The 12,397-nt window shown below is 40.4% G+C and overlaps 1 protein-coding gene and 1 long non-coding RNA gene across 2 annotated transcripts; one reads left to right on the forward strand and one right to left on the reverse strand.

Moving 5' to 3' along the window:
* Positions 1-1,671: 1,671 nt before the first annotated feature.
* Positions 1,672-10,855, reverse strand: fuca2 (alpha-L-fucosidase 2). Its single transcript, XM_088354812.1, has 6 exons — positions 10,581-10,855; positions 8,554-8,741; positions 5,809-6,151; positions 4,803-5,013; positions 2,117-2,416; positions 1,672-2,026 (listed from the first exon to the last, which is right to left on the reverse strand). The coding sequence occupies exons 1-6, from the start codon at positions 10,769-10,771 to the stop codon at positions 1,889-1,891; spliced, it is 1,371 nt and encodes a 456-aa protein (XP_088210938.1). The 5' UTR covers positions 10,772-10,855; the 3' UTR covers positions 1,672-1,888.
* LOC148352339 (uncharacterized) lies at positions 1,714-2,554 on the forward strand. The gene is made up of 2 exons (XR_015852907.1): positions 1,714-2,098; positions 2,178-2,554. It is a non-coding gene; the product is annotated as an uncharacterized LOC148352339 (long non-coding RNA).
* Positions 10,856-12,397: the final 1,542 nt, after the last annotated feature.

Raw genomic sequence — 12,397 nt, forward strand, 5'->3', positions numbered from 1 at the left:
TAGTTTATTTTGCAGTATTTTGGTTGTCATATTTCTGTCGTAGTATTTGGGGAGTATTTTCATAGTAATATTTGTATAGTACTTCTGCATTCAAGTTTTTGTAGTGTATTTGTAGTATTACAGCAGTTTTATTTTTTTGTAGTATTTCCATTGTGGATTTTTTTATAACATATCTGTAGCATTTTTAAAGTACTACTTTAGTTTATTTTTCAGTATTTCAGTTGTAATATTTTTGTCGTAGTATTATTGTATTACTGATGTGGATTTTTTTGGTATTCCTGTAGAAGTATTTTGGGAGTATTTTCATAGTAGTATATTTATAGTATTTCTGAATTCAAGTTTTTGTAGTGTATTTGTAGTAACACAGCAGTTTTATTTTTGTAGTATTTCCATTGTGGATTTTTTTACTACATATCCGAAGCATTTTTAATAGTAATACTGTAGTTCATTTTGCAGTATTTCTGCTGTAGTAATTCTGTAGTAGCATTATTGTATTACTGAAGATTTTTTTGGGTAGTATTTCTGTAGAAGTATTTTGGGAGTATTTACATAGTAGTATTTTTATAGTATTTCTGCATTCAAGTTTTTGTAGTGTATTTGTTTTATTACGGCAGTTTTATTTTTGTGTTATTTCCAAAGTGGATTTTTTTATAACATATCTGTAGCTTTTTTGTAGTACTACTTTAGTTTATTTTGCGTTATTTCTGTTGTAATATTTCTGTCGTAGTATTTTGGGAGTATTTTTATAGTAGTCTTTTTATAGTATTTCTGCATTCAAGTTTTTGTAGTATCTTTTTAGTATTACAGTAGTTATTTTTGTAGTATTTCCATGGTAGCATTTTTGTAGTACTTTAGTTTATTTTGCAGTATTTCTGTTGTAATATTTCTGTAGTCGTATTCTTTTATTACTGCAGTGGATTGTTTTTGTACTATTTCTGTAGAAGTATTTTGGCAGTATTTTCATAGTGGTATATTTATAGTATTTCTGAATTCAAGTTTTTGTAGTGTATTTGTAGTATCACAGCAGTTTTATTTTTGTAGTATTTCCATTGTGGATTTTTGATAACATATATGAAGCATTTTCAAAGTACTACTTTAGTTAATTTTGCAGTATTTCTGTCGTAATATTTCTTTAGTATTCTTGTATTACTGTAGTGGATTTTTCTGTATTATTTCTAGTATTTTGGGAGTATTCCCATAGAAGTATTTTTCTAGTATTTCTGCTTTCAAGGTTTTGTAGTTTTATTTTTGTAACATTTTCAGAGTGGATTTTTTTTTTACAACGTATCTGTAGCATTTTTATAGTATTACTGTAGTTTACTTTGCAGTATTTCTGTTGTGATATTTCTGTAGTGGTATTCTTGTATTACTATAGCGGATTTTTCTGTTTTATTTCTAGTATTTTGGGTGTATTCCCATCGTAGTATTTTTCTAGTATTTCTTTCATATTCTTGTAGCAGTACTTTATTCTTTTGTAACATTTCTGTAGTAGTATTTTTCTATGACAGTATTACTATAATAGTATATTTGTTGTTTTTTTTCTTTTCCGAGTAAAAGGCGAAATAATGTATTAGGTTGTTGTTTTCACTTAATTTTGCAGTATTTTTGTAGTATTCCTGTGTTATTTAGGTAGTAAACACACAAATGGGGACAAAGTTGGCACCAAAAAAAGCATTTTTTTATTCCTAGTACTTCATGTACTATGACCTATCTTGTCATTTTTGACCGTTTTGCTGTAGTTTGCCCACCTCGTGTTCTTCGTCATTTGTTGTTTGGAACAGTGATGCTAAAGGGAAACAAAAGCAGATAGGTGCGCTGGATTTTTTTTTCAGATAAAGGCTCCTTGAACTCAGCGGGGCAAATCTTTCATTTTCCGGGGTTGTCACGGTTACGTGGCCCCCAACATCTTGAGGGTCCAGGCCCACCGGCAAGGCATCTGCCCGACGGACAGCCGAGGCAGGAAGACCCGGATCCCGTCGGGCCCGGACGCTTCCCATTCCACCGCTCCGTGACCCAAGAGCGCCACCTAGTCGGGACCAGGAACAGCATTTTGGAATAAGACGGGGAAAAACAACCCCGATCCCTTCCTGTTTTTAAGGTTTGCCGAAAATCGTACCTGGGAACGTCCCGGTTGTAAGCGGGGTTCGCCCAGGACTAAAATTCCGTCCTCCGGCCAGGACAGGAAAACGGCAAAGACGGAATCCTGTTCCCGTCCGGCCGTGTACCAGACGTCGGAGGTGGCGCCGCCCTTCTGGACCCTCCAGGCGCTGCTGTTATAGACAGCTTCCCCGTTGACGGCTAACCATCGTCCCATTTGCCGCAAGCGCTCCTCCAAAATGGGCGCTATCCGACCGTCCGACGTCGGACCCACGTTCAACAATAAATTGCCGCCGCACGAAACCGTCTCCACCAAAATCTGCCGGGAAAAGAAAAAAAACACATCCGGGGAATCCAGAAACCGGGTCCGGGAAGAGACAAGGAGCACGTAAGTGTTATCGTCGGAAGGATCCTTTAATTTGGGTTCATTGTAAATAAAACCACAGTTTGTATTATATACCACTGTTTCCTTCTCTAGCCACTCATGTAAGACAGGTGACAACAGGCTATGGCTCGCCATTACGCGCCATCGTTATTGTATCATCATTTTGAGCTATGTCTTGGGAATTGGAAGTTATTTTGTTTTTTGTTGAATCACACAAAAGGTTGTGGAACCCAGTGTGTAATGTATAGCGACCCCTAGTGGTGTAAAACGTGCTCGGCCGCCATCTTCCTGCGACGGAAGCCGGAATGGGATTTGCCAAGCTAGCTTCTCCAGCATTTAATAGCCACTTATCGCACACAGCTTAGCCCCAAACGTGATTTTTGAGTCCTTTCGTTCCACTGTTTCCTTCTCTAGCCACTCAAGTAAGACAGGAGACAACAGGCTATGGCTCGCCATTACGCGCCATCGTTATTGTATCATCATTTTGAGCTATTTCTTGGGAATTGGAAGTTATTTTGGTTTTTGTTGAATCATACAAAAGGTTGTGGAACCCAGTGTGTAATGTATAGCGACCCCTAGTGGTGTAAAACGTGCTCGGCCGCCATCTTCTTGCTACGGAAGCCGGAATGGGATTTGCCAAGCTAGCTTGTCCAGCATTTAATAGCCACTTATCGCACACAGCTGAGCCCCAAATGTGATTTTTGAGTCCTTTCGTTCCACTGTTTCCATCTCTAGCCACTCATGTAAGACAGGAGACAACAGGCTATGGCTCGCCATTACGCTCCATCGTTATTGTATCATCATTTCGAGCTTTTTTTTGGGGAATTGGAAGTTATTTTGGTTTTTGTTGAATCACACAAAAGGTTGTGTAACCCAGTGTGTAATGTATAGCGACCCCTAGTGGTGTAAAACGTGCTCGGCCGCCATCTTCCTGCGACGGAAGCCGGAATGGGATTTGCCAAGCTAGCTGGTGCGGGTGCGGCTTTTAACGGCCACTTATCGCACACAGCTGAGACCTTTTCTGCTTCGTACCTAGCTATCTTGCTACCTTTTTAGCTAGGTATCAAGCTATCTAGCTAGCTTTTTACAATTTGTTGCGGGTTATCTAGCTAACGTTTTACTCTTGTTGCTAGTGATCAAGCTACATTTTAACATTCTGTCTAGCGAGTTAACTCTCTTTAGGTTTTTCACCTGTTTACATTAGCTGTATATCAAGCTCTATTTTAGCTATTCAGCAAGCTAGTTTTCTTCCATTTATTGCGAGCTATTTAGCTAACATTTTACTCTTTTTGCTAGTTATCAAGCTACATTTTAACCTCCTGTCTAGCTAGTTAACTCTCTTTCGGTTTTTCACCCGTTTACCTTACTAGCTGTATATCAAGCTACTTTTTTAGCTATTCAGCAAGCTAGTCTTTTTTCTCTTGTTGCAGGCTATCTAGCTAACATTTGACATTTTTTCCTATTTATCAAGCTACATTTTGGGCTTTGTTTTTAGCTTCCTATCCAGCTATCTAGATTGCTTATTACTCTTTTGGCGAGCTAGCTAACTTACTTTAGGTTTTTCACCTGTTTACCTTTTTAGCTATGTATCAAGCTAACTATCTAGCTAGCTTTTTCCATTTGCTACAGGCTAAATGTATTGGAGTCCTGTCTAGCTAGCTATCTAGCTTTGTTATTAGCTTTTTGATCCAGCTGTCCAGATGGCTTTTCACTCTTTTAGCTAGCTATTGATCTTCTTTTTAGTTTTTTTACCTGTTTACCCTTTTAGCTATGTATCAAGCTCTCTAGCTAGCTTTTTCCATTTGTTGCAGGCTAAATGAATTGGACTCCTGTCTAGCTAGCTATCTAGCTTTGTGATTAGCTTCTTATCCAGCCATCTAGATGGCTTTTCACTCTTTTAGCTAGCTATCAAATTCCTTTTTAGTTTTCTACCTGTTTACCTTTTTAGCCATGTATCAAGCTATCAAGCTAGTTTTCCATTCTTTTACAAGCTATCTAGCTAACATTTGACCCTTTTTAGCTAGTTTTCAAGCTAAATGTTCGACTACTGTCTAGCTAGCTATCTAGCTTTGTGATTAGCTTCCTATCCAGCCATCTAGAAGGCTTTTCACTCCTTTAGCTAGCTGTCGAACTTCAGTTTTTGACCTGTTTACCTTTTTAGCTATTTATCAAGCTATTGGGCTAGCTTTTTCCATTTTTTGACAGACTATCTAGCTAACATTTGACCTTTTTTTTGCTAGTTTTCAAGCGAAATGTCGGCCTTTTTTCTAGCTAGCTATCTATGTTTTTTTTGTTTTCTATGCAGCTCTTCTGTATTTACCGCCACAAGCTCCTCAATGGTGAGATAGTCTTCCAGTTTGGCATCTCGGCGATATCCCCAGGACTTCTTGTCGACGGTCATGCAGTTTTCCCACTTTCGGGGAAGCAGCCGACCCGGTCGGTAGCGATCGGCGCAGGTGAAGAAGCCTCCGTGCTTGCAAATGCTTCCCGATCCCCAACGGTCGTTGGTCACGACCCGGTCCCGCACCGGACTGCCGAACATACCCAGACATTCGCTAGATCGCGCTATTTTCACTCAGGGTACCAGAGACGAACAAAAACAGAAAATCGTCCCGAAAGATATCAATAAACGCAAAACGAAGCACGAAGGGGGCAGGTAGCAAACCGCAGTGTGTGTGATACGCCGTGGATATGAAAGACTACAGTTACTCAGTACTTGAGTAGTATTTAAACCAAGTACTCTTTAACTGAAGAAATGATTGAAATGACTAGCTTTTAATTCTTCTTGAGTAATATAATTCTGAAGTAAAAGTCCTTTTATCTTGGAAAAATTTGTGGCAGTAGCTCAGGGGTCACAGGTTCGATTCCCGGCTCCTCCGAATTAAACGTGGAAGCGTCCTTGGGCAAGACACTGACACAGCTATCGAATGTAATTGGGTAAGTGAGAAGCGCATTGTAAAGCACTTGGTACGAAAGAGGTCGCGGGTTCAATTCTTAGCTCCCCCGAGTCAAATGTGGAATTACCCTTGGGCAAGACACTGAACCCCTAATGCCCCCCTATAAGCGTGGTTGACTCCACTTTCAGTGTGTGTGTGTGAATGGGTGCGTGTGAAGTAAATTGTAGCGCGCTCGTTTTGGAACTGAAGAGGTTGCAGGTTAGATCCCTGACTCCTGTGTGAAATGAAGAAGTCTCCTTGGGCAAGACACTGAACCCCTAACGCCCCTGATAAGCAGGTTTTCGCCGCTATCGGTGTGTGAGTGCGTGTGTGAACGGGTGAGTGTAAAGCTGTTCGGGAGAGGTCTCCGGTGACTCGAAAAACACGTACCTTTCGTTGTAGAGCCAAGCGAGGAAGCCGGTACTGTTCCAGTAGGAGTCGGGCGCGTCCCCGTCCCCGTCCGACCACACCACATCGGGCTCGTAAGTCAAAACCAAGTCGTAAAGTTCCGGCAAACTTTTGGCGGCGGCGAAGCGTCGGGTGGTGAAGCGGTTGGCGGTGTCCTGCAGGAACAGCGGATGGAACCACTCGAAGAGCGAATGGTAGAGGCCCAGACGGAGGTCTCTACCGGGGGCCCGGACGGCGTTCGCCACCTCCGCTACTAGATCCCGCTTGGGGCCCGTGTCTACCGAGTTCCAGTTCCAGGAGGTCTCGGAGCCCCACAGGGTGAAACCTGCACATCGTCCACAGCTCAGTTAAGTGAGAGTTAAGTCCTAAATCTATCCATCCATCCATTATCGGCACCGCTTATCCTCAGTAGGGTCACGGGGGTGCTGGAGCCCAGGGGACACATGGACAGACAATTCACTCGCTCATTCACACCTAGGGACAATTTGGACCGGCCAATTCACCTGACATGCATGTTTTTAAAATGTGGGAGGAAACCCGCGCAAGCACGGGGAGAACATGCAAACTCCACACAGGAGGTTTGATCTCACGACCTCAGAACTGTGTCACACACGCGCAAACTACTGCACCACCGTGCTGCCCTAAGTCCTAAATCCTTTTTTCAAAATAAGATCATTGGAACCTGTGCAGTCCTTTCAGACATTTTGGGATCAAGGGCCAAGAAATGGGATTTGACTTGAAAGGAAGACTCATCTATTGAATGAATAAGTGAATCAAGTCTATTTGGGTGCACAGGGGTTTGAGGGGCAGCATTTCCTGTGGTGTGTCTTGGGCAAGTACAGCCTGGTGGCGCCCATCCCTCTCCAGGCCGGTACTCAAAATAAAATCAGCTACTAATTGACAAAAGGAAAACCAAATATTTGAACAAAAACGTAATAAAACAGCTGAACAATACAATAACATCCATTCATGATCTGCAGCGCTTATCTTCAGTAGGGTCGCGGGGGTGCTGGAGCCCACCCCAGCTATCTTCGGGCAGTGGACGGGGGACACCCTCAACCGGTTGCAGGGCACACAGGGACAGACAATTTGCTCACTCATTCACACCTAGGGACAATTCGGACCAGCCAATTACCCTGACATGCATGTTTTTTGAGGAAACCCAGGCAAGCACGGGGAGAACATGCAAACTCCACACAGGAGGTTCGATCTCTTGACCTTAGAACTGTGTCGCACACGCGCTAACCACTGCGCTGCCGTGCTGCCCGAATACAATAACATTGTACATAAATATGTGCACAAAGGGAGTAGGCCAGACATGTCCAAAGTTTGGCACGAGGGCCAGTTATGGCCCCTGATCCAATATTTACTGGCCTCCCTCCCTGATCATAATATAAATATGTGGCCCGCCAGTAATGTCGCCGCAGTACAATATCAATTTGTACAAAAAAGAAAATTCACCATTTCACCTTTGGCCATATTTCTGTGACAATATTAGCCCACCCCATTTTCACTGTCAATAAAAAAGGAAAGTTGACTGCGAGGGTCCTGCGCTAGTCAGTTTTATAATGCCAAGGATGAACTCTGCAGGTGCATACTTTTTATCTCCGAGTACTCATACTCGTATATGGCTCGCCGGCCATAGGTTCCGGACCCTAGAATCAAATCGCTTTTCGGCTGGCTCTTCTTTGTTGCGAGAGGAATACTAGACCTTGAAGTTAGAAATTGGCCCGAGATAATGAAGGTCTTCTCTGTTGGGAAGCAACTACGGAATATTTGTTGGTGGTGCTGTCTCATTCCTTAAGATACTCATCGGAAGAATTTCCGTTTCAATTTGAAGACGTTGGATTTTATAAACCATTTGTTTCTCAATAAGCCGTTCTATATTGTTCTTTTATGTCTCCTCCCAAATCTCTATGCAGCAACTTCCATAAAGCAAACTCAAAGCGTTGCTTCAGGTGTTGTTCAAAAGTTGAAATCCAAATAGTTACTCTATCTAGTATGTGTTAACTGAGTTCAAAGAGCCCTTATGCTTTCTTTTCAATGGCTGTTCAGGGTGGAACCACCTTGAAAAGATCAAAGAAGAAGAGTTGTTACTCTGCTGCTGTCTTTTGGCTTAAAGGTATGATTGCAAATGTGAAGAGAAAAAGAAAGCAAAAAAGAACAAGAAAGGGTGTACGGAAGAGTAAACAAGAGAAAGGACAGAAAAACAGTGAAAAGAGAGAAAGAAAAAAAGAAAAAGAAAGTGTGAATGAAAGAATGAACAAAAAATGAGAGAAAGATAAAAAGACAGAAAAAGAAAGAGTGAATGAAAGAATGAACAAAAAAGTGAAAGAAAGTTAAAAAGACAGAAAAAGAAAGGGTGAACGAAAGAGTGGATGAAAGAATGAACAAAAGCGAGAAGAAAAAGTGTGAATGAAAGAGTGAATGAAAGAACGAACAAAAACAGTGAAAGAGAAAAAGACAGAAAAAGAAAGAGTGAATGAAAGAATGAACAAAAGAGAGAAAGAAATAGAAAAAGAAAGAGTGAACAAGAGAGAGATAAAAATAAGAGAGAGTGAATGAAAGAGAGAACAAAAAAATGAAAGAACAAAAAAAAGAAAGAGGGAGGGAAGAGAGACGGATGGGGGGGCTAGGGTGGAAGGGGGGTTAGGGTAGGAGTGAAAGAAAGGAGAGAGAAAAAAATGATATATATCTATGGGGTATCCGGAAAAGGGCGGTGGAGACCTTCGTGGTGTTTGGCGGTCAGCACCACGTACTTGGCTCCCGAAGCCTCAAAGACGTCCGTCCATTCTTCGGGGTCGAAGAACTCGGCGCCGAAACGGGGGGCGAAATCTTGGTACTTAAAATCGGGGGGGAAGTTCTTCTTCATGAAGTCCACGTAAGGCTGCAGCTTTTGCCCCTGCCAGTACCACCTGCGGTACACACAATGGCCACCGGGTGTCACTATCGCTACCGTTAAAGCATCCCCTGATCTGAAACCTACGGGAGGGCAAGGAAAAGTAACCCCCAAAAGGTTACACGTGGAATTTGTAATCATTGTTTTGTTCACTTATTTTTCGAGTCAAATATGAAAATACTATCTAAAACGAAGTATCTTTCATTTTTTTTTAACTTGTTATGCAAGTGAAATACATGATGCTTTTATTTTGAAAAAAAGAGAGGAAAAGAATGAAAATGAAAGACGTGGAATTTGTAATCATTGTTTTGTAAACTTATTTTTCGAGTCAAATCAAAATATACTATCTAGAACGAAGTATTTTTCAAATGAAATACAATATGCTTTTATTTTGAAAAAAAGAGTGGAAAAGAAGGAAAATGAAAGACGTGGAATTTGTAACCATTGTAAACTTATTTTTCAAGTCAAATTAAAATATACTATCTAAAACGAAGTATTTTTCATTTTTTTTTACTTGTTTTGCAAGTGAAATACAATATGCTTTTATTTTGAAAAAAAAGAAAAATGAAAGACGGAGAAAGAAAGAGTGAGAACAAGAAAGAGAACAAAATAGATCAAGAACAGGAGATAGAAGAAGAGGATAAGAAACAGAGAAAAAGAGAACGAACAAATGAGAAAGATAGATAGATTGGTAGAAAGAAAAAAGATCATAACAACGTGAAAAAAAACGACAGACTTTGTCGATTTGAGTATCAATTTAGAAGATGGGAATCGATACCAGAACCACTCGCCGCCAGTACCACCTGCGGCACACACAATGGCCACCGAGTGTCACTATCGCTCTCCTGCACTACAACTCATCTGAAACCTACCGGAGGGCAAGGAAAAGTAACCCCCAAAAAGTTACTCATGGAATTTGTAATCGCTGTTTTGTAAACTTATTTTTCGAGTCAAATCAGAAAATAATATCCAAAACGAAGTCTTTTCAATGAATTGACTTGTTTTGTATCATTTGTTATTGCAACATCCATTGCAGCAGTGTGGCCCCTTCTCAAGGTTTCTTCATTTTCCTGATGTTGAGGTTTTTGAGTTTTTCCTTGCCCTCATGTAGGTTTTAGATCAGGGGATGGTGTCATAATAGTCTGTAGTTTGCAATAGTCTGTGATCTGTGCAGCCCTTTGTGACTCTTTGTGATTAAGGGCCAAACAAATAAACATGACTTTTGAGAGTGAAATACATGATGCTTTTATTTTGAAAAAAAAAGAGAGGAAAAGAAGAAAAATGAAAGACGGAGAAAGACAGAGTGAGAAAAAGAGAGATTAAGAGAGAAAAAAAATAGATCAAGAACAGGAGGTAGAAGAAGAGAATGAGAACAGAGAAGGAAAGAACCAACAAACAAACGAGACAGAAAAAAAGAAAGAAAGAAAAGGAAAGAAAAAGATGGAGAAAAAGAAAGAATGGGAAAAGGGAGAAAGAAAGAGAGAGAGAAAGAAAGAAAGAAAGAAAAGAAGAGATAAAATGAAAGAAAAAAGAAAGATGGATAAAAAGAAAGAATGGGAAAAGAGGGAGAAAGAAAGAAAGAAAAGGAAAGATGGAGAAAAGGAAAGAATGGGAAAACAGGGAGCAAGGAAGAAAGAAAAGAAGAATGAAACAAAGAAAGAGAAAGAGAAAAAAAGAAAGAAAGAAAAGAAGAAAGACAAAAAAGAAAACAAGAAAGATGGACAAAAAGGAATGGAAAAAGAGGGAGAATGAAAAGGAAAGAAAAGAAGAAATAGAGAAAGAAAGAAAAAATAACGTGGAAAAAACGACAGACTTGATCGATTTAAGTACGAATTTAGAAGATGGGAATCGGTACCAGAACCACTCGCTTCCGAAGGCGGGCACCGAGAAGACCCCCCAGTGGACGAAGATGCCGAATTTGGCTCGGTCGTACCACTCCGGCAGCGGCCGGGAATCGATGGATTCCCAATCGGCTTCGTATTTGGCTTCCGTGGCGCCGACGGAAAGCCACAACATGAAAAAAGACGGCGCGTAGAAAACGGACATTTTGGACCGAAAACAATAACGGGGTCCTCTGCCTCTCGTAAACAAGGAAGTGAAACTGACCTACGCGATGACGTCAAGAAAAGTGCGCTTGTTTTGCGACAAGTGTTTTTTCTGATCCTGTTGTTAGCGTGGAGCTTTGTTAGAACACCGCCCGCGCGGGATACCCCGGGACTATATCGCTTAAATACTATGGGAACGTACATATAACATATTCAAAACATTTGTCCTTTTTAAACTGATGTCAGACATTTCTGGATATTTTGATCAACGAACATGTTATATTAAAAAAAGCCAAAATTATGGAAAGGAATAGTGGTCCTCTCACGGGAATGGGAAAAATGAAAGAGACAAAAATGAGAGATAGACCTTGCATATAGAGGATAAGGGGGGAAAGAGAGAGAGAGAGAGAAAGTGATATGAAAGAGAGAAAAGGGAGAGAATAAAAGCGAAAGAGAGACAGAGAAAAGAAAGAATAAGAGAGAGAAAGAGGGGACGGAGAAAAGAGAAAGAGGGAGAACGAGAGGGTAAGAATGATAAAAGAGAGGAAGAAAATTAAAAAGAGAGAAAGAGGGAAAGGAAAAAAGAGAGAGAACAGGAGAAAAAAGAGGAAAGGGAGGAAAAGAAACAAAGTGAGATAAATTGATTAAATAAGAGAAATGGATAAAAAAGAGAAAAATAAAGCGAAAGGAGAGAACAGAAAGACATAAAGAAAGAGATGGGGGGGAAAGAGAAAAGAGAGAGCGAGAAAAAGTGAGAGAGATAGAAAAAGATACATATAGGTAGAGAGAGGGTGAAAATCAAAAAGGATAGAAAGAGGGAAAGGAAAAAAGAGGGAGAACGAGAGAAAAAAAGAGGAAAGGGAGAAAAAGAGACCAAGTGAGAGAAATAGATTAAATAAGAGAAAGTGATAAAAAAGAAAAAAATAAAGTGAAATTAGAGAACACAAAGAGAGAGAGAGATGGGGGAAAGGGAAAAGAGAGACTGAGAAAAAGTGAGAGCGATAGAAAAAGTTGCATGTATGTAGAGAGAGAAAGAGACTGAAAATGAGAGATCCAGAAAGGGAAAGAGAGAGAAATAGTGAGAGGGATAAAACAATGAATACAAAGAAAGAAACTGGACAGAGAGAGAGGGAGAGAAAAAAAAAGAGAGTGAGAAAAAGTGAGAAAGAAAGAAAAAGATACATATATGTAGAGAGAGAAAGAGACTGAAAATGAGAGAAGCAGGAAGGGAAAGAGAGAGAAAAAGTGAGAGGGATAAAACGATAAATACAAAGAAAGAAACTGGAGAGAGAGAGAGACAGAGACACAGAGAGAGAGAGAGAGAGGGAGAGAAATGTATACAGCTACAGTGTCTTTGCAAGTGGCACCTAGCTTTGACAACATGAAGTGGACATATCTAAACCTGCAGCTCTTTTTCTCCTGTGCTTCTCCTAGCGTTTTCTCGCGAGACGAACAAGCCCCCTTAGTGGGTCTGATCTGCTTGCATTTTGGACACTATCAAATAAAATGTTAAACTGTTTATTTATTTTAAAAATAAATATCTTTTAAAACATTTGAAATCCACTTTAAATGATTAAAAAGAAGGACATTGTGAGTTTTCCAGGCGGAATGGAATCCGCGATGCGCA

This window comes from Urocampus carinirostris, chromosome 15, assembly GCF_059441175.1.
Source record: "Urocampus carinirostris isolate Australia breed hairy pipefish chromosome 15, RoL_Ucar_1.0, whole genome shotgun sequence".
Taxonomy (NCBI): Eukaryota; Metazoa; Chordata; class Actinopteri; order Syngnathiformes; family Syngnathidae; genus Urocampus; species Urocampus carinirostris.